Source organism: Pristiophorus japonicus, chromosome 11 (assembly GCF_044704955.1).
Source record: "Pristiophorus japonicus isolate sPriJap1 chromosome 11, sPriJap1.hap1, whole genome shotgun sequence".
NCBI classification, from domain to species: Eukaryota; Metazoa; Chordata; class Chondrichthyes; family Pristiophoridae; genus Pristiophorus; species Pristiophorus japonicus.
In genome coordinates, this window is record NC_091987.1 from 73,173,169 (window position 1) to 73,200,198 (window position 27,030).

General features: G+C 42.6%; 2 protein-coding genes across 4 annotated transcripts in view; one reads left to right on the forward strand and one right to left on the reverse strand.

Annotated features, from left to right (window-relative positions):
- LOC139276076 (importin subunit alpha-5) overlaps positions 1–5,550 on the forward strand; it is a 75,830-nt gene extending 70,280 nt beyond the window's left edge. For all 3 annotated transcript variants that reach the window (XM_070893530.1, XM_070893529.1, XM_070893531.1), the window contains one exon: positions 1,222–5,550. In XM_070893530.1, the coding sequence (XP_070749631.1) occupies positions 1,222–1,412 (191 nt within the window). In that variant the 3' untranslated portion in view covers positions 1,413–5,550. The remainder of the gene's footprint in view (positions 1–1,221) is intronic.
- Positions 5,551–10,937: 5,387 nt separating this feature from the next.
- Positions 10,938–27,030, reverse strand: part of LOC139276077 (protein FAM162B-like) — a 35,212-nt gene continuing 19,119 nt past the window's right edge. Inside the window, exons 3-4 of the mRNA XM_070893532.1 lie at positions 20,506–20,614; positions 10,938–12,734 (exon numbers count right to left, since the gene is read on the reverse strand). Of these exons, the coding sequence (XP_070749633.1) occupies positions 12,633–12,734; positions 20,506–20,614 (211 nt within the window). The 3' untranslated portion in view covers positions 10,938–12,632. The remainder of the gene's footprint in view (positions 12,735–20,505; positions 20,615–27,030) is intronic.

Genomic DNA, 27,030 nt, shown 5'->3' on the forward strand with positions numbered 1-27,030 from the left:
TACTTAAAACAAAAATGTAATTTAAAAAAAAAAGAAATTCACATGTTTTTAACGGGGCTAAAAAATAAACTTGTCCAACTCTCCACCTGCGAAGGCCCTTTTCCCAGAGATGTGTGCAATCCATCGAGGGATCGCAGATTCCGGGTTTTCATGCATGTGCAGCGCATGCCTAAACCTGGAACTCGAGGGCCCCTATGAGCCTGTCCGCACCTCGTACCTGCCCGTAGGGGCCGCAATTTATGGCCCCAAGTATTTCATTAACTTTGTTTTATTGCTTTATCCATTTTTAATGTCTTGTGAACCTGAACCCCCAAATCCCTCTTCTTCCACATCAACCAGCTTTTCCCCCATTCAAACTATAATTATTATTTCTAGTATCTTTTTCCATAAGTGTACTTCACATTTATTGACATTGAATTCCATCTGCCATTTTTCCCATCTTATCAATATCCTCTTCCAGTTTAATTTGCTCCGTCGAATTCTTTACTGTGCCTTCTATTTTAGTATTGTTTGCAAATTTGGACACCACTGACTCTAGCTCTATATCCAAATCATTGATGTGCAAGTAAACATAGGTTGTCCCAGAACAGAACCCTGTGGGCCACCTGTACTCACACAACCAATCTGAGAAACTACCCTTCTACTCTCTTTCCTCCCTTCTAACAAGTTTTTAATCCAGTTTGCTACTCCTCCTTCGATGGTCTCCTCTGTAGTAGCTGGTCCAAGTCTTTCTGAAAGTCTATGTGCTCATGTTCACTGTATTTCCCCCATCCACCATATCTGTCACTCTCTCAAAGAACTCGTAGGTTGTTCACGCACTATCTTCATTTCTGACATTCATGTTGACTGCTTCCAATTATTTTCTCTACATATAAATATTTAATCTATAAAGATTCCAAAATTTTCGCTACCACAGATGTTAAATTAACTGGCTATTAATTACCCAGGTTAACAATGTCACCCTTGATGAGAATGGGTATTAGATTGGCCACTCTCCAGTCCTCTGGCACACATCCTCTCAATAGAACCCTGAAATATAATTTCTGGGGGCCTCCGCTATTTCTATCCCCATTTCCCTCAGGATCCTTGGATCCGTCACTTTGTAAAAACCGCAATTTCAAGTACAACTTGTGCCCAGTTTCCCGATTGCGCTCAAAGCGGAAACTCTGCCCCAAAGTGTTTTTAAAAGTCTCTCATTTTACTCTTTGTAATCTTCTGCAGGTTTGGATAAGATTGAATTCCTGCAAAGCCATGAAAACCAGGATGTTTATCAAAAAGCATTTGATCTAATAGAACATTACTTTGGTACAGAAGAGGAGGAAGATGCCAACATTGTGCCACAAGTCGATCTTAATCAACAGCAATACATCTTTCAACCACACGAAGCTCAAATGGAGGGTTTCCAGTTGTAAGCAGAGGACTATTGACTCCACTTGAGGCGCGCACACACACTTCTCCCAGGGCTATTGGGACTGACAAGTTTGTGGGAGGGGGGGATGAGAAAGAAGGGACTGCACCTGGACACAATGATAAATATGCACCTATACAGGTGAGCCATGCTAGTAAGAACTTGCTCAGATAGCTGAATCATTCTTATTAACAAAAGGTTGTACGTAGGTGTATAAAGAAGCACGTATTTACATACAGTACACTCTCTACAAAGCTGCGTTTGGGAACTACACACAAAGTATGTTATATATGAAGGTTGTATTCTTGCGTGTATAATAATATATGTATATAAACATTCAAATGGGGTTGGGGAAAAATGAGCAAATTTGCACCATCTGACTCTTTCATCTTAAATACTTGTATCCTTTACTGTGGCCCTGTCCTTTCTATTGTAATGTTTAATATTGCTGATTTAAGAAAAATCAAAATGGTGCAATATCAATGTAGGTGGACTGTCTACCCAGTAATGCCCTCCATCTAACAACTTCATTTCCATTTTATCTAGTTAATGACAAATCTGTTAAGAGTTGTAATCATTTCTTGCTGTGGTTTAATTGAGAGATGGCTGGTCTTGGTGTTATGAACATTACTTCCTGCTGCTCGATTTTATCAATCTAACAAATGGGACCAGTGATGCGATCTACTAAACTACTTGACTTTTAGTTTATAGTTATCTTACAAATAATGTAGAAGATATTTCTCCAGCTCCATATTTTAAAATGTTCTTACAAAAATTGGACGAGATTTCTGTTGGGATTGTGAAGCTGAGAAATTTTAAATTTATAAATTTAAAGGGCCTGTGATTGGTAGTGAATTATATTGCATCCATGAGAAGATCAGCAATTCAATAGTATTAACCATTGAAACTACACTGGCAGCATAACTTTAAATGGCTGGTATATAGTAAGTGCACTGGGGAGTCATGGAGTAGAGAGTTATTCTAGAACCTATTCTGATGTCTGTATACATTTAAGATGTTTCAGAAAATGTGTTTAGTGTGTGGTGTACATTAGAACCAGAAATCATTTGCTTGCTAGTTCACGTTAATTAAAATCCACTTTCCACTTAGGAGCAGTGTTCTGGACAATGCACCTGCCATTCTTTTCAGAATAAGATTATTAACTAGGTTCCACCAACCTGTTCTTTTTTAAAAGAAGCTCATCCCAGCTTTCTTTACCACTGGTGTTAACTTACAGTGTAGCCCAGCTGATGTAGTGAGTGCAAACTGAAGGGAAGTGAGAATGGAAGAAATGGCTCGCACAGAAAAAAAGACAGGAAGAACAATTAGCAGCAGAAACTGAACAAGTGTGTCACCAAAATTACTTGTCACAAAGTGTATTTTTGAAGGACTGTCTTTTTACAAATCTTTTTTGATGCAAATGAATGGTATTCATCCCATTCAACTTGTCATTTAATTCCTCTTAAAAACCAGCAGTATTCATCATTCAGATAGTATCCAAATTCCTGTGATGCAAGAAACACTAGTTAGGCCACAGCTGGAGTACTGCGTGCAGTCCTGGTCACCACATTACAGAAAAGATGTGATTGCACTAGAGAGGGTGCAGAGGAGATTTACGAGGATGTTGCCTAGACTGGAGAATTTTAGCCAAGAGGAAAGATTGGATAGGCTGAGTTTGTTTTCTTTGGAACAGAGGAGGCTGAGGGGAGACCTTATTGAGGTGTATAAAATTATGAGAGGCTGAGATAGTGAATAGGAAGGACCTATTTTCCTTAGCAGAGGGGTCAACACCAGGGGGCATAGATTTAAAGTAATTGGTAGGGGGTTTAGAGGAGATTTGAGGAGGAAAGTCTTCACCCAGAGGGTGGTGGGGGTCTGGAACTCACTGCCTGAAAGGGTGATAAAGGCAGAAACCCTCACCACATTTAAAAAGTGCTTGGATATGCTCTTAAAAATGCCGTAACCTACAGGGTTACGGACCAAGAGCTGGAAAGTGGGATTAGGCTGGATAGCTCTTTGTCGGCCGGTGCGCACACGATGGGCTGAAATGGCTCCTTCCGTGCTGTAAATTTCTACAAAATTTCTAGAAGACTACTGGTTTAGGCTCGAGAGCTCACAGCTTGAAATTGTGTTTTGATGTCAGTGTCGTGTCATTGTCTGCGCATGTAAAGAGATACATGGGATGGTTCTTGCAGCACCGTTAACAGGCACAGTCCTTTTAGTTAGTTTGCTGCTGTTTCATTTCTCTTGATTTTTGTTTTGTTCTAATCAATGTTTGAAACCAATTAATTTACTTCTCCCTCAAGAGGTTTGAGTTGCACATCTCCTGTAGTTGAGAGAATATGTCGGCAACTTGTTATCCCACCATTACCAGTCAGCTACTCCAAGGAGATACAGAAATGTGGCTCAATGGTAAATGTGCCGCCCCCTTTGTTTGGGCCAAGATTTGGGAGCAGAGCACTGGTCACCATCTTTTTACAAGGCAGAGTTGGAATCAGCAACTGAACAAAGCAAGCAGGTTGAATCTTCATCTCTTCGTTCCATGACACTTCAGTCATCTGATGTGCTACTCCATACAATTTTAGCATAGATATTATCTATTACCTAAAATAAGTGGTCTCTCTTCCCTCCATTATGTTTCTGAGTTAGTTGATTTACAACTGCCATACTGAACCTTTTTTGCATCTGCCACTGCACCATGTGCTACTGGTAAACTGAATTGGGTGCATATGACCCGTAGTACACAGCTACAGTTGGCTTAGCTTTCCTGTGTGGTTGGGGCAGTAGGTTCACTACGCCCCTTGAAAATAAAAATAAAAGTTAATACATTATTATTAATGGCAGAATTTCAGTATTAATGATTCTACCATGAGCAATGCTGCAGTAAGGGAAATAGCTCCTTTTAAAATACTGCGTTATACTTTACCAGTCCAAAATTAGTTGCTGTATTACAAAGTTTCCAATTTATGACACTGGTGGATTAACATAGCTTGGTGGAAGGAAAGTGCAGCAATACAATCCTGAATAAACATTGCACATCTTATCCAGTTCCAATTTTTGTTTATCATCTTTGGACATGCTATTCTCAGTATAGTCCAGCTTTAAAAGCATCTTAAACATTGTGTTATCAATAGGATTGTATGGAAAAAGATCAACTGGAAATGCTGTTTAATCAGCCATTAGCAAGGTTCATCAGTGTGGCCAAATAGCATTTCTGCACTTACTAGTTTAGAGGTCATTATTAGACTCTAAATTTGTATTCTAAAAAATATATATATATTTTAAAGTATTTCTTTTGTAAATGTTGGCTTCAAAATCTATCTCATCCGTATTTTTTATGTTGCACTCTGTTGGAATCATAGATTTCCCAGGCTGTAGGACCAGTCTTAACCTGTTGTATTATTTCTATGATTCACAGAAAAACGAAGACAATTTAAGGAGGGGGAGAAACTGTCAATTTTTGTCCATATAATAGTTCTGCGTTTTTTATTTTGTTTTTATAATGTGAAATGTTTGACAAAAATGAGGTTTTATGCCAGGCAGTTCAAAGGTAACCCCAAGTAAATAATAACTTTTATTCTGATGAGCTGCATGTCCCTTATTAAGATGACAATGATCCATGGTTTAAATCTTAAAATATATATATTATATATTTGTCAATGAACTTCCATACATGATCCAAATTGAATTTCAGCAGTGTTCTTCACACAACTCTGTTCAATTTATCCTTGGAATAATTATTGGACACAAAAAACACATTTACGGTGCAAATTCAGTCTCTTACATTTTGAGCATTATTTTAATAAGGGACCAACTAGTTATCATGTTGGAAAAGTGTTAGCTGGAGGATTCACCTTAATACACAGGTCTGCAGTAAGGATTCAGCAGCACCTATTAGAACTTTTCATTTTCTTCAGTGTGCGATAAATACAAACTCATTTTGTTTACAGGAATATGAACTTATTGCTTTTTTCCTCAGTCACTTGGGCTATCTACTTGCCAAATTTGATAGCTTGTTAAAATGTTAGCACAAGTCACAACCAGTTCAGCCCTTTTGCTCGCCATGACTGATTACATAAAAACAGCACGTTTGCCATGTGGCGAGCAGTGAAAATTTAATAAAAATATTATTTCTAGGTGGATGTTTGAAATTTAATAGTGTGGATTATTGAGCTACTGTGAATTTAATTCTGACATTAATCTGTTCTATATAAATAACAGCAAGATGTGTCTAGGTTATAGTGTTAATTGCAATATTTTAAATTCCACCAACACAGAAATGCACACACCCATCTCATTTTTTTGGGGGGGAAGAGAAAGAACAGAATAAATTATTACACCGTGTTTGTTTCATCTCTGGGATTTGGGTTTTGATCCACACAACAATTTTTCCCCCCGAAAAAAGGGGAGGGTTGATCTGACGAACTCCCAAGCAAATAAGTTTGGGTGTTCAGTTGCAATCTATATCGAAATTGCCTTTAAATTTGGCAATCTTAGTAAAAATAGAAAAAAAAATAGGTGCAGTAGTAGGCCATTCGGCCCTTCGAGCCTGCACCGCCATTCAATAAGATCATGGCTGATCATTCCCTCAGTACCCCTTTCCTGCTTTCTCTCCATACCCCTTGATTCCCTTAGCCGTAAGGGCCATATCTAACTCCCTCTTGAATATATCCAACGAACTTGCATCAGCAACTCTCTGCGGCAGGGAATTCCACAGGTTAACAACTCTCTGAGTGAAGAAGTTTCTCCTCATCTCAGTCCTAAATGGCCTACCCCTTATCCTAAGACTATGTCCCCTGGTTCTGGACTTCCCCAACATCGGGAACATTCTTCCCACATCTAACCTGTCCAGTCCTGTCAGAATCTTAAACGTTTCTATGAGATCCCCTCTCATCATTCTAAACTCCAGTGAATAAAGGCCTAGTTAATCCAGTCTCTCCTCATATGATAGTCCTGCCATCCCCGGAATCAGTCTGGTGAACCTTGACTGCACTCCCTCAATAGCAAGAACGTCCTTCCTCAGATTAGGAGACCAAAACTGTACACCATATTCCAGGTGAGGCGTCACTAAGGCCCTGTACAACTGCAATAACACCTCCCTGTTCCTATACTCAAATCCCCTAGCTATGAAAGCCAACATACCCTTCACCGCCTGCTGTACCTGTATGCCCACTTTCAGTGACTGATGAACCATGACACCCAGGTCTTGTTGCACCTCCTTTTCCTAATCTGCCGACATCCAGATAATATTCTGCCTTCGTGTTTTTGCCCCCAAAATGGATAACCTCACATTTATCCACATTATACTGCATCTGCCATGCATTTGCCCACTCACCTAACCTGTCCAAGTCACCCTGCAGCCTCTTAACGTCCTCCTCACAGCTCACACCGCCACCCAGTTTAATGTCATCCGCAAATTTGGAGATATTACACTCAATTCCTTCATCTAAATCGTTATTGTATATTGTAAAGAGCTGGGGTCCCAGAATTGAGCCCTGCGACACTCCACTAGTCACTGCTTGCCATTCTGAAAAGGATCCGTTTATCCCTACTCTCTGCTTCCTGTCTGCCAACCAGTTTTCTATCCACATCAGTACATTACCCCCAATACCATGCGCTTTGATTTTGCACACCAATCTCTTGTGCGGGACCTTGTCAAAAGCTTTTTGAAAGTCCAACTACACCACAGCCACTGGTTCTCCCTTGTCCACTCTGCTAGTTACATCCTCAAAAAATTCCAGAAGATTCATCAAGCATGATTTCCCTTTCATAAATCCATGCTGACTTGGTCCGATCCTGTCACTGCTTTCCAAATGCGCTGCTATTTCATCCTTAATGATTGATTCCAACATTTTCCCCACTACTGATGTCAGGCTTAACCGGTCTATAATTACCCGCTTTCTCCCTCCCTCCCTTTTTTAAAAAGTGGTGTTACATTAGCTACCCTCCAGTCTATAGGAACTGATCCAGAGTCGAAAAACTGTTGGAAAATGATCATCTATGCATCCACTATTTCAAGGGCCACTTCCTTAAACACTGGGATGCAGACTATCATGCCCCGGGGATTTTTCGGCCTTCAGTCCAATCATTTTTTCTAACACAATTTCTCGCCTAATAAAGATATCCTTCAGTTCCTCCTTCTCACTAGACCTACTGTCCCCTAGTACAATCGGAAGGTTATTTGTATCTTCCTTTGTGAAGACAGAACCACAGTATTTGTTCAATTGGTCTGCCATTTCTTTATTCCCCATTATAAATTCACCCGAATCTGACTGCAAGGGACGTTTGTCTTTACTAATCTTTTTCTCTTCACATATTTATAGAAGCTTTTGCAGTCAGTTTTTATGTTCCCTGCAAGCTCTCTCGTACTCTACTTTCCCCCTCTTAATTAAACCCTTAGTCTTCCTCTATTGAATTCTAAATTTCTCCCAGTCCTCAAGTTTGTTGCTTTTTCTAGCCAAATTATATGCCTTTTCCTTGGCTTTAACACTATCCTTAATTTTCCTTGTTAGCCACGGTTGAGGGAGTGGTAAAGATGGTGTGGTAGAGAGTGATATAGAGAGAATTTGCTAAGCTTCTGGTCAATCCTCTGCATGGCACGGCTGTAAATTGGGAACGTCACCCCTCACCTTCATGTGTGCAAAATATCTTTTGAAAATGTAATGCCTGGGACAACTCACCATTGTGCAGTGTTTAATATAATGGGATTTTCACAAGTTCTCAAAGCTCTATTCTATTTCATTGTGAAAGTAGGTCATTTATTTTAGGAACTTATTTGATCCATTTGAGGTGAGACTACTCCATATCTAAAATAACCCCAAGATTTCTCAAAGGTGGGCCATGAGTTACCATTGTTCTTTCGAAGTGTGTACTGCTCATACCTCAATTATTGTAGATGGTCAGTGATTCGATGCTGAGGATGTTGGCCTGATCTAGAACACGGACTTTGGTGCATCTATCCTCCTAGGGGATTTGCAGGATCTTGCGGAGACCTCGGTGGTATTTCTCCAGCGATTTGAGGTGTCTACTGTATATGGTCCACGTCACTGAGCCATTCAGGAAGGTGGGTATCACTGCAGCTCTGTAGACCATAAGGTTGGTGCCAGATTTGAGGGCCTGATCTTCGCACGCATTGTCCACATGCCCGACACAAGACTCCCCAAATCAAGTGCTCTACTTGGAACTCCTACACGGGAGGCGATCCCCAGGTGGGTAGAGGAAACATTTCAAGGACACCCGCAAAGCCGCCTTGATAAAGTGCAACATCCCCATCGACACCTGGGAATCCCTGGCCAAAGACCGCCCCAAGTGGAGGAAGAGCGTCCGGGAATGGGCTGAGCAGCTAGAGTCTCATTGCCGAGAGCATGCAGAAAACAAGCGCAGGCAGTGGAAGGAGCGTGCGGCAAACCAGACTCCCCACCCTCCCTTTCCTCCCACCTGTGACAGAGACTGTAATTCTCGTATTGGACTGTACAGTCACCTGAGAACTCGCTTTTAGAGTGGAAGCATATCTTCCTCGATTTCGAGGGACTGCCTATGATGATGATATTGTAGATGTGAATGTCTGATGCATTTGTATAGACTCTCACTTGTTAAGGTGTTTTCATACAATGAACTTTGATTAGGTTTGTTTAAAATTCTTCAGAATACTTCCAGTTAAGGTATTGCTTTGGGTAATGTTTTTGACATCAAGCTCCTGGTGTGGCACCTTGTCTGCTGGGAGCACATATTGGAAATTCATGTGTTCTATGCAAGGGTTAAGACAGTAGAGGAGCACAATCAAATGCAAAAATATTTAGATGCGCTAGGCAAATGGCATTTCATTTAGATAAATGCAGTGTTGTACATGTTGGTAGAATAAATGTATCATTTGTAGGGTACAATACTGAAAGGTTGAGAGAAAAAAAAAATCTAGATGTTATTGTGCACAGATCCTGAAGAGTCATGACCAATGTAGAGAAACTAGCTAAAGTTAACAGGTTATTGAGTTGTATGAATAGAACCATTCAGTATAAATCAACGGCCATTATTTTGTCAATATACAGGTTGCTGGTCAGACCGCATCTGGAGTATTGAGCCCAGTTTTGGTCCACCCACATGGATGATGTAGTAGCCATGGAAAGGTCCAGAGGAGAGCTACAAGAATTATTTCTAGCTTAAAGAACCTCAGCTACTCCGATAGACTCTGTGACTTTGGTCGATTTAGTTTAGAGCAAAGTAGGCTTAGTGATGAGCTGATAGAGGCCTTTAAAAATAGTTAATGGGTTGTAGCATAGAATGGTTATAAGACAGGAGGCCATTCGGTCTGTCGAGCCTGTGCCGGCTCTCTGCAAGAGCACTTCAGCTAATCCCAGTCCCCCACCCTTTTCCTGTAGCCCTGCAAATATTTTTTCTTCAGGTACCTAGCCAATTCCCTTTTGAAAGCCACAATCAAATCTGCCTCCACCACCCTTTCAGGCAGTGCATTCCAGATTCTAACTACTCGCTGCGTAAAAGTTTTTCCTCATGTCGCTTTTGGTTCTTCTGCCAATCACCTTAAATCTGTGTCCTCTGGTTTGTGACCCTTCTGCCAATGGGAACAGTTTCTCTCTAGCTAGACCCCTCATGATTTTGAACACCTCTATCAAATCTCTTAACTATCTCTGCTCTAAGGAGAACAACCTCAGCTTCTCCAGTCTGTCCACATAACTTCTTGTAAATCTTTTCTGCAACTTCTCTATGGCCTTCACATCCTTCCTAAAGTGTGATGCCCAGAATTGGACACAATACTACAGTTGAGGCCAAACCAGTGTTTTATAAAGGCTCATCATAACTTCCTTGCTTTTGTACTCTATACCTCTATTTATAATGCCCAAGACCCCTTTCTGAATCTGTCCTGCCTCCTTCAACGATTTGTGCACATGTACTCCCAGGTCTCTCTGTTCATGCACCCACTTTAGAATTGTATCCTTTAGTTTATATTGCCTCCTCATTCTTCCTACCAAAATGTATCACTTCACATTTTGTGTGCCTATTGATAGATGATTCCAGTTTATCAGATTGGGGAGGACTAGGGGACACGAGTTTAAAGTATGTAATAGTAGGAATAGATGGGATGTTAGGCAATTTTCTTTTCCGAGAGTAATGATCCTCAAACACAGTTCTGGCTGGTGTTGGTGATGACTATGCCTTTGAGGTGTTTTGCCTCTTCCAGATTATTACATGGCTGCAGGAGGAGTTTAGTGTTCAGTCACCAAAGTGTGGGGCAGGTTTGATGGACCAACTGATCTTTTCTTGGTCATCAATTTTGTATATACCCTACAAAATCTTTGGTCGTATGAATATCCAATGGATTTGCACAATCAGTCCAAACCAGTTAGTTGCACAAACATCCAGTTATTGAATGATATTTCAAACTACTTACTGCACCATCACAATGATGGGCCTAATTATTAAATGTACTGTTCTATAGTTCCAAGCAAAATCTTCCAAAATTATTCATACTTGGTATGAATGCACAAAACCCAGTAAATGCTTAAAATCATGTTGATTAAATCAATTGTTCAGTTGCAAATGCACTTTATAGCACAACTTCATTTACGTTACAGCAGCATCCTTTGCTTCACTGGGCATCATTTCCCCATTAAAAGTGACTCCATCTAATGGCACTTGGGTAGAATCTCTTGGTTATGGAACCAGTTGCATATTTGACTCCCCTCCTTTGAGTGCCTTCTGATTACACCAGCGAGTTACGTAATACATAGACCAGAGCATTCTTTCCAGTTAATCAAATTACAAAACAAGCCAACAAATGATTAGCACCCATTTTTTAATACCCGCCTACATATTCAGATCAAGAGTTGAATAAATATTTAGCTTTAGCTCATCTATTTTCACAAACTGGTCTCTCAATGTAAACTGAAGCTGATCAATTGACTGTTATAAATTTCTTAAACTCCATTTTTCAATTTACCATGAATTTTACACTTGTAATCACAATAGGTACAAGAACAATTAGTCAACATTAAAAACTAAAGTGAGAGGCAACAATTCTGCTAATAAGCATCTAACAATTAAAATATTGAACAGGAAAGGATTCCTCAAGAGCCTAAAAGGTAGGATCTCTGCAAAGTAATTAGTAGGAACGCTAGCAGGAAAAGTTTTATTTAAAGAATCCATTTTATGTTCTGGACTCCATTTGAAGTGAAGACAGTTTTTGCAGAATCTGTTGACACAGGTAGTTATCTATCTGCAGCATGTCACATTAGTAAACTCTTCATACAAGAGATTTGTGTAGTTCTAACCTAATCTGCTTGACAATTATATGTTTACCTTTTCTGTACCTGCAAGGACAGCTTTTTAAAAAATAAGATCCACTCTAGAATGCTGAGCTAATGTTAACCAAGCGTGAAGGTCATGGAGGAGGCATGATGTAATGGCCTTTTACCTGCAGGATTAAAAAAGAGCGAGTTGAAGACCCAAGACAACCGGGCTTGCACTCTTGACAATGTGTATAAGTGAAGATTCTGCATTTAGAACTTTAGTTCCTGGCACAGATACAATAGCTCCAAGCTTGTATTAAATAGTAAATATGACCTGAATACTATGGAAACAGGTGGAATTTATTCAGTATGTTTTAATTTCTGATCTAAATAAATAGCAGGCATGCTCACTAGAAGTAACTCTGGCTATTATCACAGTAGGTCTTGACTTAGTGCAGGAAATGGGTTCTATGAAGTAACCAAAGTAGTTTAACCAGGTTGGATGAAATAGGAAGCTTTAAACACAAAACATCTCTGGGAAATATTTTGCCAAGAACTTACTATTTGAGATTACCTCCTTTTATAAGTGGTATCAAGTGCAGAACTTGTCTACAACTCAACTATTACTCATTTGTGCTGCTGGATCACTGCTTGTATTCCAGTCGTCTTTTCAATGTCAATTATTCAGATACAGGGAAGAAAATAGGCAACATAACAGTTCCAGATACATGTAAAGTTTGTGGGTATATCAGTTATATTTCATCAGAATTAATGACCAATTGTGTTACTTGAATCAAAACAGACCCTAAATTAGTATGTAGCATATTTATCTTTTATAAATTGGTTACATTTTGAGGGGTCCTGGAGCTTCTTAAAAAGAGGCAAAGTACTTTGAAATACTACTAATGTAAATTATATCCACATGCAAGAATGTGGAGAGATATTCAAGACTGGTACCCATCCTCAGTTTCAGTTTCATTCAATCATTGGCTTTTGGTAACCTCTGCTTCTTGCCGACTCTCCTCTTTCCACCTTGCTTTCTTTGCCATGTTAATGCCAGTCAGTGATTCGTGTCGACGCGCAGCCTGCAGATATATAGGGAAAAAAGATAGCACACAATCATTTTTAGGCACGGGATTTATTCAGGCTTTAAAACATTTCAAATCCCAAATGTTTAATAGGATTCAAATAGCAGCATAGTTTTATACAGTATTAACTTCACTGCTATGATTGCAATCATATTTGAAACTTGTGTTGGATCCTCAGGCAGAAAATCTAAATTGGAAGCATGCATTAGCGATGTAGTGAGGGACTTCAAAAAGGGAACATTTGACTTTTCATATCAATATTTTATTTATCTTTCTGATCAAAATGTGTTCACTTTATATAATCTTAAATCCAGCCAGCAAACCGCAAATATTCCCCTCCTCAGACAAGATGCATCAAATTAACAATGATCTAAGTCATCACCTTAATCCATCTAAACATTAAAAATATTAAATGACTCGCTCAGCCACACACTTGTATACCTTTTCAATACCTTAGTGTCTAGTTTGATGCTTTAGGATCAGGATGGAGGATGCTTGCAATACCTTCATTATCACCAATTACACTCTAATTGGCTAACAGATCTACTGTCATCATAGGCAGTCCCTCGGGATCGAGACCACTCTAAAAATGAGTTCTTAGGTGACTGAACAGTTCAATACGAGAACCACAGTCCCTATCACAGGTGGGACAGTCGTTGAGGGAAAAGTTGGGTGGGACTGGTTTGCAGCACGCTCCTTCTGCTGCCTGCGCTTGGTTTCTGCATGCTCTCGGCAATGAGACTCGAGGTGCTCAGCGCCATCCCGGATGCACTTTCTCCACTTAGGGCGGTCTTTGGCCAGGGTCTCCCAGGTGTCGGTGGGGATGTTGCATTTTAATCAGGGAGATTTTGAGGGTATCCTTCAAACGTTTCCTCTGGCCACCTTTACTCAGAACTCCTTCACGGCAAATGAGCCAGAGTGCTTGCTTTCAATGTGGCCTGCCCAACGGAGCTGATCTGAGTGTGGTCAGTGCTTCACTGCTGGAGATGTACTGTACTGTACTTGTAATACCATTCAAAGGCTTGGTTACTACACTACAAGATGTGTACGATAATGAATAGCCTACAAGTAGAGCCCCTAGAAATCTGCAGCACCTTGAGGGCTATTTTCTGCTTCGAGTGTGGATTTTGCATAAAGACCGTACCAGGATGCCTCAATATAATATTTTTTAATCCAGTATAAAACAATGGGTGGCTTTTGTTGGGAAAAAAAGTGCATTTTAAACTGTTTACTCAGCTTAGCCTCCACATTCAGTAGTAGTGATGTTGGGGAGGGTATCAAACAGGAAATTAGGGGTGCATGCAAAAAAGATGCAGCAGTTATCATGGGTGACTTTAATATGCATATAGATTGGGCTAACCAAACTGGAAACAATACGGTGGAGGAGGATTTCCTGGAAGGTTTTCTAGACCAATATGTCGAGGAACCAACTAGGGGGGAGGCCATCTTAGACTGGGTGTTGTGTAATGAGAGAGGATTAATTAGCAATCTCATTGTGCGAGGCCCCTTGGGGAAGAGTGACCATAATATGGTGGAATTCTACATTAGAATGGAGAAGGAAACAGTTAATTCAGAGACCATGGTCCAGAGCTTAAAGAAGGGTAACTTTGAAGGTATGAGGCGTGAATTGGCTAGGATAGATTGGCAAATGATACTTAAGGGGTTGACAGTGGATGGGCAATGGTAAACATTTAGAGACCGCATGGATGAACTACAACAATTGTACATCCCTGTCTGGCGTAAAAATAAAAGGGAAGATGGCCCAACCATGGCTATCAAGGGAAATCAGGGATAGTATTAAAGCCAAGGAAGTGGCATACAAATTGGCCAGAAATAGCAGCGAAGCTGGGGACTGGGAGAAATTTAGAACTCAGCAGAGGAGGACAAAGGGTTTGATTAGGGCAGGGAAAATGGAGTACGAGAAGAAGCTTGCAGGGAACATTAAGGCGGATTGCAAAAGTTTCTATAGGTATGTATAGAGAAAAAGGTTAGTAAAGACAAACGTAGGTCCCCTGCAGTCAGAATCAGGGGAAGTTATAACGGGTACAAAGAAATGGCAGACCAATTGAACAAGTACTTTGGTTCGTATTCATTAAGGAGGACACAAACAACCTTCCGGATATAAAAGGGGTCAGAGGGTCTAGTAAGGAGGAGGAACTGGGGGAAATCGTGTTGGGGAAATTGATGGGATTGAAGGCCGATAAATCCCCAGGGCCTGATGGTTTGCATCCCAGAGTACTTAAGGAGGTGGCCTTGGAAATAGCAGATGCATGGACAGTCATTTTCCAACATTCCATAGACTCTGGATCAGTTCCTATGGAGTGGCGGGTAGCCAACGGAACCCCACTTTTTAAAAAAAGGAGGGAGAGAGAAAACAGGGAATTATAGACCGGTCAGCCTGACCTCAGTAGTGGGTAAAATGATGGAATCAATTATTAAGGATATCATAGCAGCGCATTTGGAAAGAGGTGACATGATAGGTCCAAGTCAGCATGGATTTGTGAAAGGGAAATCATGCTTGACATATCTTCTGGAATTTTTTGAGGATGTTTCCAGTAGAGTGGACAAGGGAGAACCAATTGATGTGGTGTATTTGGACTTTCAGAAGGCTTTCGACAAGGTCCCACACAAAAGGTTAATGTGCAAAGTTAACGCAAATGGGATTGGGGGTAGTGTGCTGACGTGGATTGAGAACCGCTTGGCAGACAGGAAGCAAAGAGTAGGAGTAAATGGGTACTTTTCAGAATGGCAGGCAGTGACTAGTGGGTTACCGCAAGGTTCTGTGCTCGGGTCCCAGCTGTTTACATTGTACATTAATGATTTAGACGAGGGGATTAAATGTAGTATCTCCAAATTTGCGGATGACACGAAGTTGGGTGGCAGTGTGAGCTGCGAGGAGGATGCTATGAGGCTGCAGAGTGACTTGGATAGGTTAGGTGAGTGGGCAAATGCATGGCAGATGAAGTATAATGTGGATAAATGTGAGGTTATCCACTTTAGTGGTAAAAACAGAGAGACAGACTATTATCTGAATGGTGACAGATTAGGAAAAGGGGAGGTGCAACGAGACCTGGGTGTCATGGTACATCAGTCATTGAAGGTTGGCATGCAGGTACAGCAGGCGGTTAAGAAAGCAAATGGCATGTTGGCCTTCATAGCGAGGGGATTTGAGTACAAGGGCAGGGATGTGTTACTACAGTTGTACAGGGCCTTGGTGAGGCCACACCTGGAGTATTGTGTACAGTTTCGGTCTCCTAACTTGAGGAAGGACATTCTTGCTATTGAGGGAGTGCAGCGAAGGTTTACCAGACTGATTCCCGGGATGGCGGGACTGACATATCAAGAAAGACTGGATCAACTGGGCTTGTATTCACTGGTGTTCAGAAGAATGAGAGGGGATCTCATAGAACCGTTTAAAATAATGACGGGACTGGACAGGTTAAATGCAGGAAGAATGTTCCCAATGTTGGGGAAGTCCAGAACCAGGGGTCACAGTCTAAGGATAAGGGGTAAGCCATTTAGGACCAAGATGAGGAGAAACTTCTTCACCCAGAGAGTGGTGAACCTGTGGAATTCTCTACCACAGAAAGTTGTTGAGGCCAGTTCACTAAATATATTCAAAAAGGAGTTAGATGTAGTCCTTGCTACTAGGGGGATCAAGGGGTATGGCGAGAAAGCAGGGATGGGGTACTGAAGTTGCATGTTCAGCCATGAACTCATTGAATGGCAGTGCAGGCTCGAAGGGCCGAATGGCCTACTCCTGCACCTATTTTCTGTGTTTCTATTCCCCCTCGCAGCTGCTACTTAGCTGTCTCACCTGGCTAGGTGAAATCTACTGAGTGTTCAGTAACCAATCAATGATGTGCTGATTCCGGGAGCAATCCCCAATGTCTTGCAGAAGGGGCACCAATGAAGCAGATTGATTTGTCTTGTCTGATAAACTTCTCTAGTGTTGTTTGTTGGGCCTCCACTTGTCCAGGCAAGTGGTGAGTATTCTATCACACACCTGACTTGTACATGGAGAGGCTTTGAGGTATCAAGAGGTGAGCCATTCAATGCAGACTACCCAGCCTCTGCCCTAGTCTTGTAGCCACGTTATTGATACGGCCAATCCAGTTAACCTTCTGGTCAGTGGTGATTCCCAGGTGATGGTCATACTACAGAAGGTGGGGGAGGTGTTTGGATCCCATCTTCTTGAAGATAGTCATCAGTGTTAGGCAATGTCACACAACCGCTACCTGCTAATTGTATAATTGTAAGCTTGGGAGTTGGCCAGGTGCTGCTGCAGACTGCCATAGGCTGCTTCATTATTAGGAGTTATGAATGAAAGTGAACACTAGCATTATTAGTGAACAGTCCTACTCCTGACCTTATGACAGAAGGAAGGTCATTGATGTACCAGAAGAACTCCTGCAGTGACGTCCTTGGCTCTAATGATTGGCCTCCAACAAACACATTCCTCTTTTTGTACTGGGTCTAACTTCCGTCACTGGACGATTTACCCCTCGACTTGAGTTGGTTTGTCCTTGGTGTCAAATGCTACCCTGATTTCAAGCAAGCAGGTTATTAGTGAGCTGGTATTTTTTGACAGCACTATTAAGGACTCCGTCTATCACTCTCCTGATGAATGATGTGGCCAAAAGAACAGTAACTACCCCAGTAGATAGGTCTGGCTTTTTGTGGATAGCACATATATGGCCAATGTTCTACATTATCAGGTAAATGACACAAAGAGCCTGCAAAGAGAATAGACAGGTTAAATGAGTGGGCAATAAGATGGCAGATGGACTATAATGGGTGGAAATGTGAGGTTATTCACTTTGGTCAGAAGAACAGACAAACAGAATATTTTTTAAATGGTTAGAATCTATTAAACATTGGTATTCAGAGATTTAGGTGTCTTCGTAAAGGAAACAGCATGCAGATACAGCAAGCAATTAGGAAGGCAAATGGCACGTTGGTCTTTATTGCAAGGGGGTTGGAGTACAAGAGTAAAGCAGCCTTGCTACAATCGCACAAGGCTTTGGTGGGACAACACCTGGAGTACTGTGCAGTTTTGGTCTCCTTTTCTGAGGAAGGATATACTTGCCTTAGAGCACTGAAAAGAAGTTTCATTAGATTAATTCCTGGGGTGAGAGGGTTGTCCTATGAAGAGAAATTGAGTAGACTGGGCCTATACTCTCTGAAGTTAGAGAGATGATCTCATTGAAATATACAAGATTCTGAGGGGGATTGACAGAGTAGATGCCAAGAGGTTGTTTCCCCTGGCTGGAGAGTTTAGAACTAGGGGGCATAGTCTCAGGATAAGGGGTCAGCCATTTAAGACTGAGATGAGGAATTTCTTCACTCAGTTGTGAATCTTTAGAATTCTCTATCCCAAAAGGCTGTGAATGCTGAATCTGATGCTGAGTATATTCAAGGCTGAGATAAGATTTTTGGACTCTAGGGGAATCAAGGGATATGGGGGACAGTGCAGAAAAGTGGAGTTGAGGTCAAAGATTAGCCATGTTCTTATTGAATGCTGGAGAAGGCTCGAGGGGCGGTATGGACTACTCCTGCTCCTAATTATGTTCTTATGCCAGTGCCATAGTTGGACTGAATTAGCTTGGCAGAGGGAATAGCTAACGTTTTCTGCAAAATAGCAGATATCCATAGCCACTGCTTTACGTCACTTGAAGTGAACCAAATGGCCTGGAAACTGCCATCTATGATGGTGGGGATCTCAGGAAGAGGCAAGTGAGATAGTCCACTATGCACGTTTGCCAAAAGACACATGTAAACATTTTGGCCCTACTTCTTGCATTCATGTGCTGGGCTCCATGGTTGCTGGAGCCTCCTCCCATTAGCCACCTAATTCTCCACTACCATTTTCAACCAGATGTGGTAGGGCTACATAGCTTTGTTCTGATCAGTTTGTTATGGAACCAGTGAGCCTGGTCTCTAGCATGCTGTTTTGTTTAGCATGCAGGTAGCCCAGTTTTGTAGCTTCCTTAGATTGGTGTGGCATTTTAAGGTATGCCTAATATTGCTCCTGGGATGCCCCATTGAATCAGCTTTGGTCTCAGTTAGATAGTGATCAAGAACTGAGGGATGTCCTGGGCTTACAGATTACAACTCTGCTGCTACTGATGACCCACAACACTTCACAACTGCCCAGTGGTAATACCAAACTACACAATGGAGGATATCCTCACTGCAGAGATAAAACTTTGTCTTCAATGACTGTGCAGTGGTTACACCTACCAATATAATGGACAGACATATTTGAGAGGCATGGTTGTGTTCTGCAGTTATATTCAATGGTAATCAGTACATCGGTGAGGACTGCTTCACATTAACTTTTTAAGCCTTCTGTTATTTCGTTGCCAGTTTGCCTTAGGACCTTTTGGAAATGGATAACTATTGAGACCATTTAAATTTCCCTCTAATCATCCAAAATAAGGGAAGCAATATTCCATTTTTGACCAGTATGCTGACTGATAAAATGGACAATTTCTTGGTCCAAATTAAACTGGGAAATGACTTTAGGTAAAAGTTACATTTGGGTCCCAATGACCAACATGTCAGAATGACAAATTAAAAACAGTTGATCTGCAAGGGTTAGCAGTTCACTAACTCTACAAACCATAAATTGACAGTGCTGTTTTCCATGCAAGAAACTTATCCTCCCAAGTTCAAAAAGCTTCAAATGGTGAGTACAGTAACTTGTGAGGAGGGAATCTGTCAATGTCTCACAAGGAGCCTCCAGTGGAACTGTTGTGGATAGAGAACATACCATGCAGGAACAGGCATGTTGCTCCTCCAACATGACAGGAGGTGTGGAATACAAAGGCAGTATTTGGGTTATGGCTTGGGAAGTATCCTTCGTCGAGTGCAATATTACAATTTGAGCTATAGCCCAGAGTATGCTAATACAGGTTTGGTTTTGCTAGCTTCATCTGTACTCTATGACCATCTATGAAGCTTAGGACTGTCAAGGTACTTAGACACTAGTCTAAGTGCCTTGACCTGCATCCATTTCATAGAATCATAGAAATATACGACACAGAGGTGGCCATTTGGCCCATCGTGTCGAAAAGGAGCTATCCAGCCTAATCCTACTTTCCAGCTCTTGGTCTGTAGCTTTGCAGGTTAGGGAACTTGAAGAGCATATCCAAGTACTTTTTAAATGCAATGAGGGGTTCTGCCTCTACCACCGTCTCATGCAGTGCGTTCCAGACCCCCACCACACTGTGGGTGAAAAAAGTTCTCAACTCCCCTCTAATCCTTCTACCAATTACTTTAAATCTATGCGCCCTGGTTATTAACTGCTCCGCTAAGGGAAATAAGTCCTTCCTATCTACTCTATCTAGGCCCCTTATAACTTTATGTACCTCAATTAAATCTCCCCTCAGCCTCCTCTGTTTCAAAGGTAACAACCCCATCCTATCCAATCTTTCCTCATAGCTAAAATTCTCCAGTCCTCTGTATCCTCTCTAGTATAATCATTTGCTCTTCATTGGACAACACACAATACAATCCCATCTTATCAAATTAAATAAACCTCAACAACCACTTTTTCAAACCAAGTGTCACCGCGATATTTAAATACTTGTGACAATCCAAGTCATCATTTTGTGAGCTAAACAAGTATAATCATTGGTCATGTGATTTACAGAAGGTCTGGATCTTCAGGCAAGGTAAAGAAAATTGAAATTAGTTAATAAAACTGAGCTTGTGTTATAACATTCATTCCATTCCTGAACCAACTAGTAAGATTTCTCCTTACCTTCTTCCCTGAAATGATAGTTGCAATGCAGGCTACAACGGCCATGACTACCATAATATAACTGGCTTTCACTCTCATTTTGTTTCTTGCAGCATCGATCATCTCAAATCTGAAACAGAAATCAAATACACATCTAATTTGTCAACATAAACCGGTCAACCATTAGTTAATCTTTATCCATTATGGAATCTTCACCAAAAGAGTGAGGAGAGAAGTTTGAAGCAATTTCTTTATACAGAGAGCTGCTTTGCCACAAGGAGTAGTTGAAGCAGAGATCACTGCATCGTTAAAGAGACAAAGTATATAAAATATTTGAAGCAGAGGAACATAGAGGGCTATGGGGAGAGTGCAGGGCAGCAGGTTGGCACAGACACAATGGGCTGAATGGCCTCGCTCCATGCTGTAAACTTCTATGATTTCACTGGATTCCAGAAATAAAAAGTCCAGTACAGCTCCATGTCAAGTTTTTATTTGGAAACTTCAAAAGTATTAACTAACTTCTTAAAAGTTGTACAATATATCTGGTCATACACACTAGCCCAGAAATTGATAGAATGGTGCATCTCACAGTGAGCACTGTGAAATGGATTTTTAAAACTCACTTTAGATTATTATTTTTACGCTGCAAATTGCTGGAAATGCAAATTGATGACGGCGCAATGACATCAAAGGTGCATCCGGGCCCTCATGAACATGAAAATGTTTACATTGCATACGATATTGAAACATTGACTCGGATTTTGCAATCAGCAGTGAAGGGCAGCATTCGCTGCTGACCTCGAAGAAAGCTGCCCACAAAGATTTAGCAGGCTCTGTAGTGTCAATTTCCCCAATTCCAACATCGGTTTCAATCTGGCGCCATCTATCGGGGATCTCTGGCGTGCAGGTAGTGATGTCATCAAGCAGACTGAGCAGCTAATCAGATTGAAGAATTCTCAGCAAACCAGGAAGTAAAAGGCACCGATAATCATTCACTTTTTAATCATTTTACAGAAAGCAAAATAAAAATTGAGACATACATATGGGATTAAGGTAGAAGATGAAATAGCAATTTTTTTTAAATTTTGAAAATCTATGGAATTTTTATCATGGAATGGAGGAAATTACACACTTAAAAATTAGTTTTTCAGGGCCAGAGAGGTTGTTCAGTAGTAATTATGACTACGCCGTTATCAACTCATTACATCTGTTTCAACTTTTTCAATGGTTTGTACAGCAAGAATAGTGCCTAAAAAGTTGAAGTTCACGTCAAATCACTGACTCTTGTATTGGTTGCATCGGCAAAGACTGCAAATAGCACATCCTGTGGAGGAGCAAGAACCATTAACAGCAACTTCTGGATTTCCACATTTAACTACATGTGTGGCCAGAAGATGCGGTTAGTTTTACACAGTAATGATGGCGAGCGCTGGCAGTTTTGCCATCATAACAACCGCAAATTTCGGGCTGTTATATAGCACTGTATCAGAGCTACAATAGAGTTAACTGACGGGAAGAGAATTTTATTGTGCAGTTTCATACATTTCGTGCAACAAACTTGTATTTATATAGTGCCTTTAACATAGTAAAAGGTACCAAGGCGCTTCACAGGAATATTATCAGACAAAAAATCTGACATTGAGCCATACAAAGAGAAATTAGGGCAGAGGAGCAAAAGCTTGGTCAAAGAGATAGGTTTTAATGAGCATCTTAAAGGAGAAAAGAGAGGCAGAGAGGTTGAGGGAGGGAATTCCAGAGTTTAGGGCCTAGGCAACAGAAGGCACAGCCACCAATGGTTGAGCAATTATAATCAGGGATGCTCAAGAGGGCAGAATTATAGGAGCGCAGATATCTCGAGGGTGTGGGGCTGGAGGAGATTACAGAGGTAGGGAGGAGCGAGGGCATGGAAGGATTTGAAAACAAGGATCAGAAATGTTTAAATCGAGGCATTGCTTAAACGGGAGCCAATGTATTTTGGATGGCCTAAAGTTTACATAAGGTAGAACGTGGAAGGCCAGCCAGGAGTGCATTGGAATAGTCAAGTCTAGAGGTAACAAAGGCATGGATGAGGGTTTCAGCAATGGAAGAGCTGAGGCAAGGGTGGGAATAGGCGATGTTATGGAGGTGGAAATAGGCGGTCTTAGTTATGCCTCAGATATGCAGTTGGAGGCTCATTTCAGGGTCCATTAAGACACCAAGGTTGCGAACAGTATGGTTCAGCCTCAGACATGTTAGGGAGACGGATGGAGTCAGCGGCTAGGGAACGGAGTTTGTGGCCGGAACCGAAAACAATGGTTTCGGTCATAAGAACATAAGAACATAAGAATTAGGAACAGGAGTAGGCCATCTAGCCCCTCAAACCTGCTCCGCCATTCAACAAGATCATGGCTGATCTGGCAGTGGACTCAGCTTCACTTACCCGCCCGCTCCCCGTAACCCTTAATTCCCTTATTGGTTAAAAATCTATCTGTGATGTGAATACATTCAATGAGCTAGCCTCAACTACTTCCTTGGGCAGAGAATTCCACAGATTCACAACCCTCTGGGAGAAGAAATTCCTTCTCAACTCGGTTTTAAATTGGCTCCCCCGTATTTTGAGGCTGTGCCCCCTAGTTCTAGTCTCCCCGACCAGTGGAAACAACCTCTCTGCCTCTATCTTGTCAATCCCTTTCATTATTTGAAATGTTTCTATAAGATCACCCCTCATCCTTCTGAACTCCAACGAGTAAAGACCCAGTCTACGCAATCTATCATCATAAGGTAACCACCTCATCTCCAGAATCAGCATAGTGAATCGTCTCTGTACCCCCTCCAAAGCTAGTATATCCTTCCTTAAGTAAGGGGACCAAAACTGCACGCAGTACTCCAGGTGCGGCCTCACCAATACCCTATACAGTCGCAGCAGGACCTCCCTGCTTTTGTACTCCATCCCTCTCGCAATGAAGGCCAACATTCCATTCGCCTTCTTGATTGCCTGCTGCACCTGCAAACTAACTTTTTGGGATTCATGCACAAGGCGGCGCCTGCAATTTCTGCGGTCTGGAGGAGTCCGTGTTCCATGTTTTTATTGAATGCACAAGGTTGCAGCCCCTGTTCCACTATTTGAAGGGGCTGCTCCTGAAATTCTGGCTGCACTTCAGTCCCACTCTCCTGATCTTTGGGCACCCTGTGCGGAGGGGAGCGGGTAGGTCCGAAGGCCTCCTCGTAGGACTGCTCCTGGGCACGGCCAAGGGTGCCATCAGCCGGTCCAGGCAGCGGGCGGTCGAGGGGGTCGTTCAACCTGACTGCCTGCCTCTCTTCCGCTCTTACATCCGGTCCAGGGTGTCCTTGGAGATGGAGCACGCGGTGTCCACCGGTACGCTCGCGGCCTTCCGCGAGAGGTGGGCACCGGAGGGACTGGAGTGCATCATCACGCCCGGCAACCAAATTTTAATTTGATTTTACGTTTTAAAGTTTAATTTGTTTTCATTGCCGGTGCTTTTAGTGTCCCCCTCCCCTTTTATAGGGGGCACTGGAAAAATTTGATTTTAGCGCCCCAAAAAAAAAAAAGGGGCCTTGAAAATGTCTGCTGTGTCACCCAGGTCGGGTGGCATGGTTTTAATGTTTTATGTTTTTGCAGGTTAACTCAAAAGAGTTTCATGCACAAGGCGAGTTTTTCCAAAAAGAGTTTCATGCACAAGGAGCTCGCGACTTTCCGTCTTCAGACCCTGCAGAGATACCTTTACGTCGAGCCCCCTCCTAGGTGGCGCGCTCTGGCGACGTATTTCTTCCGCCAGCAGCGCGACTTCAACTACGACACGCAGCTCCTGTTTGTGAACTTGGGGGGTGTCAGGACCGCCCTCCGGGAGCTGCCTGTCTTTTACAGGGACCTCATCAGGGTCTGGAACAAAGTCTCCACCAAGCGCAGCTCTCCGCCGGCTGGAGTGGCGGCTGTCCTGCAGGAGCCGCTGCTCGGGAATCTGTACCTCCACGACCGAGGTTTTATGTGGCGGTCGGAAGAGAGGGCTGTGGCTGGTGAGGTGACCAGGGTCAGGGACATGCTCGATGGCGGAAGAGCGGGCTGGATGGCGCCAGGCACGGCGCCTAAATTCAGCCGACGTCCGCCACGCGGCCGAAGCCATCGAGTCGCTAAAAACAGCTTTGGGCCCTGACTCTGTTAGGTGCATCGAGGAGGCCCAAGCACGTGGGGAGATCCCGTCCGAACTGACCCCCGTCCGGACGGAATTCCTCATTGGCGCCAAATCCCGGAACCTCCCTCGGGGGCCGGCGCCTCACAACTTGAGCTGCCTCGGGAAAATCCCCTCCGTGCCCTTCAGTTCCGCACGGAGGGGTTTCCTGTACGGGCTGCTCCTGCACACTCTCAACTTTGCCATCCTCGCCTGCCGTCCGGACACGCCATGGCGTACCATCCTGCCGTCCGGAGGAGGCGGGGTCCCCGATGGAGGGCACTCTACGCAAGGGTCCTCCCACTATTTGTCGGGGACTTGGCCTGGAGGGTGGTGCATGGAGCAGTGCCGTGCAACAAATTTTTAAGCGGGTTCACGGACTCCCAGGCCGCCTGCAATTTCTGCGGTCTGGAAGAGTCCGTGTTCCATGTTTTTATGGAATGCACGAGGTTGCAGCCCGTTTTATTATTTGAAGGGGCTGCTCCTGAAATTCTGGCTGCACTTCAGTCCCACTCTCCTGATCTTTGGGCACCCTGTGCGGAGGGGAGCGGGTAGGTCCAAAGGCCTCCTCGTAGGACTGCTCCAGGGCACGGCCAAGGGTGCCATCAGCCGGTCCAGGCAGCGGGCGGTCGAGGGGGTCGTTCAACCTGATTGCCTGCCTCTCTTCCGCTCTTACATCCGGTCCAGGGTGTCCTTGGAGATGGAGCACACGGTGTCCACCGGTACGCTCGCGGCCTTCCGCGAGAGGTGGGCACCGGAGGGACTGGAGTGTATCATCACGCCCGGCAACCAAATTTTAATTTGATTTTACGTTTTAAAGTTTAATTTGTTTTCATTGCCGGTGCTTTTAGTGTCCCCCTCCCCTTTTATAAGGGGCACTGGAAAAAGGAAAATTTGATTTTAGTGCCCAAAAAAAAACCAAAAAAAGGAAAAAAAAAAAAGAGGGCCTTGTAAATGTATGGTGCGTCATCCAGGGCGGGTGGCACCGATTAATGTTTTTGTTTTACAGGTAAACTCCAAAAAGAGTTTCATGCACAAGGACCCCCAGGTCCCTCTGCACTGCAGCATGTTGTAATTTCTTCCCATTCAAATAATATTCCCTTTTACTGTTTTTTTCCCCCCAAGGTGGATGACCTCACACTTTCCGACATTGTATTCCATCTGCCAAACCTTAGCCCATTCGCTTAACCTATCTAAATCTCTTTGCAGTCTCTCTGTGTCCTCTACACAACCCTCTTTCCCACTAATCTTTGTGTCATCTGCAAATTTTGTTACACTACACTCTGTCCCCCTCTTCCAGATCATCTATGTATATTGTAAACAGTTGTGGTCCCAGCACCGATCCCTGTGGCACACCACTAACCACCGATTTCCAACCGAAAAGGACCCATTTATCCCGACTCTCTGCTTTTTGTTAGCCAGCCAATTCTCGATCCATGCTAATACATTTCCTCTGACTCCGCGTACCTTTATCTTCTGCAGTAACCTTTTGTGTGGCACCTTATCGAATGCCTTTTGGAAATCTAAATACAGCACATCCATCGGTACACCTCTATCCACCATGCTCGTTATATCCTCAAAGAATTCCAGTAAATTAGTTAAACATGATTTCCCCTTCATGAATCCATGTTGCGTCTGCTTGATTGCACTATTCCTATCTAGATGTCCCGCTATTTCTTCCTTAATGATAGTTTCAAGCATTTTCCCCACTACAGATGTTAAACTAACCGGCCTATAGTTACCTGCCTTTTGTCTGCCCCCTTTTTTAAACAGAGGCGTTACATTAGCTGCTTTCCAATCCACTGGTACCTCCCCAGAGTCCAGAGAAGTTTGGTACATTATAACGAATGCATCTGCTATAACTTCCGCCATCTCTTTTAATACCCTGGGATGCATTTCATCAGGACCAGGGGACTTGTCTACCATGAGTCCCATTAGCCTGTCCAGCACTACACCCCTAGTGATAGTGATTGTCTCAAGGTCCTCCCTTCCCACATTCCTGTGACCAGCAATTTTTGGCATGGTTTTTGTGTCTTCCACTGTGAAGACCGAAGCAAAATAATTATTTAAGGTCTCAGCCATTTCCACATTTCCCATTATTAAATCCCCATTCTCATCTTCTAAGGGACCAACATTTACTTTAGTCACTCTTTTCCGTTTTATATATCTGTAAAAGCTTTTACTATCTGTTTTTATGTTTTGCGCAAGTTTACCTTCGTAATCTATCTTTCCTTTCTTTATTGCTTTCTTATTCATTCTTTGCTGTTGTTTAAAATTTTCCCAATCTTCTAGTTTCCCACTAACCTTGGCCACCTTATACGCATTGGTTTTTAACTTGATACTCTCCTTTATTTCCTTGGTTATCCACGGCTGGTTATCC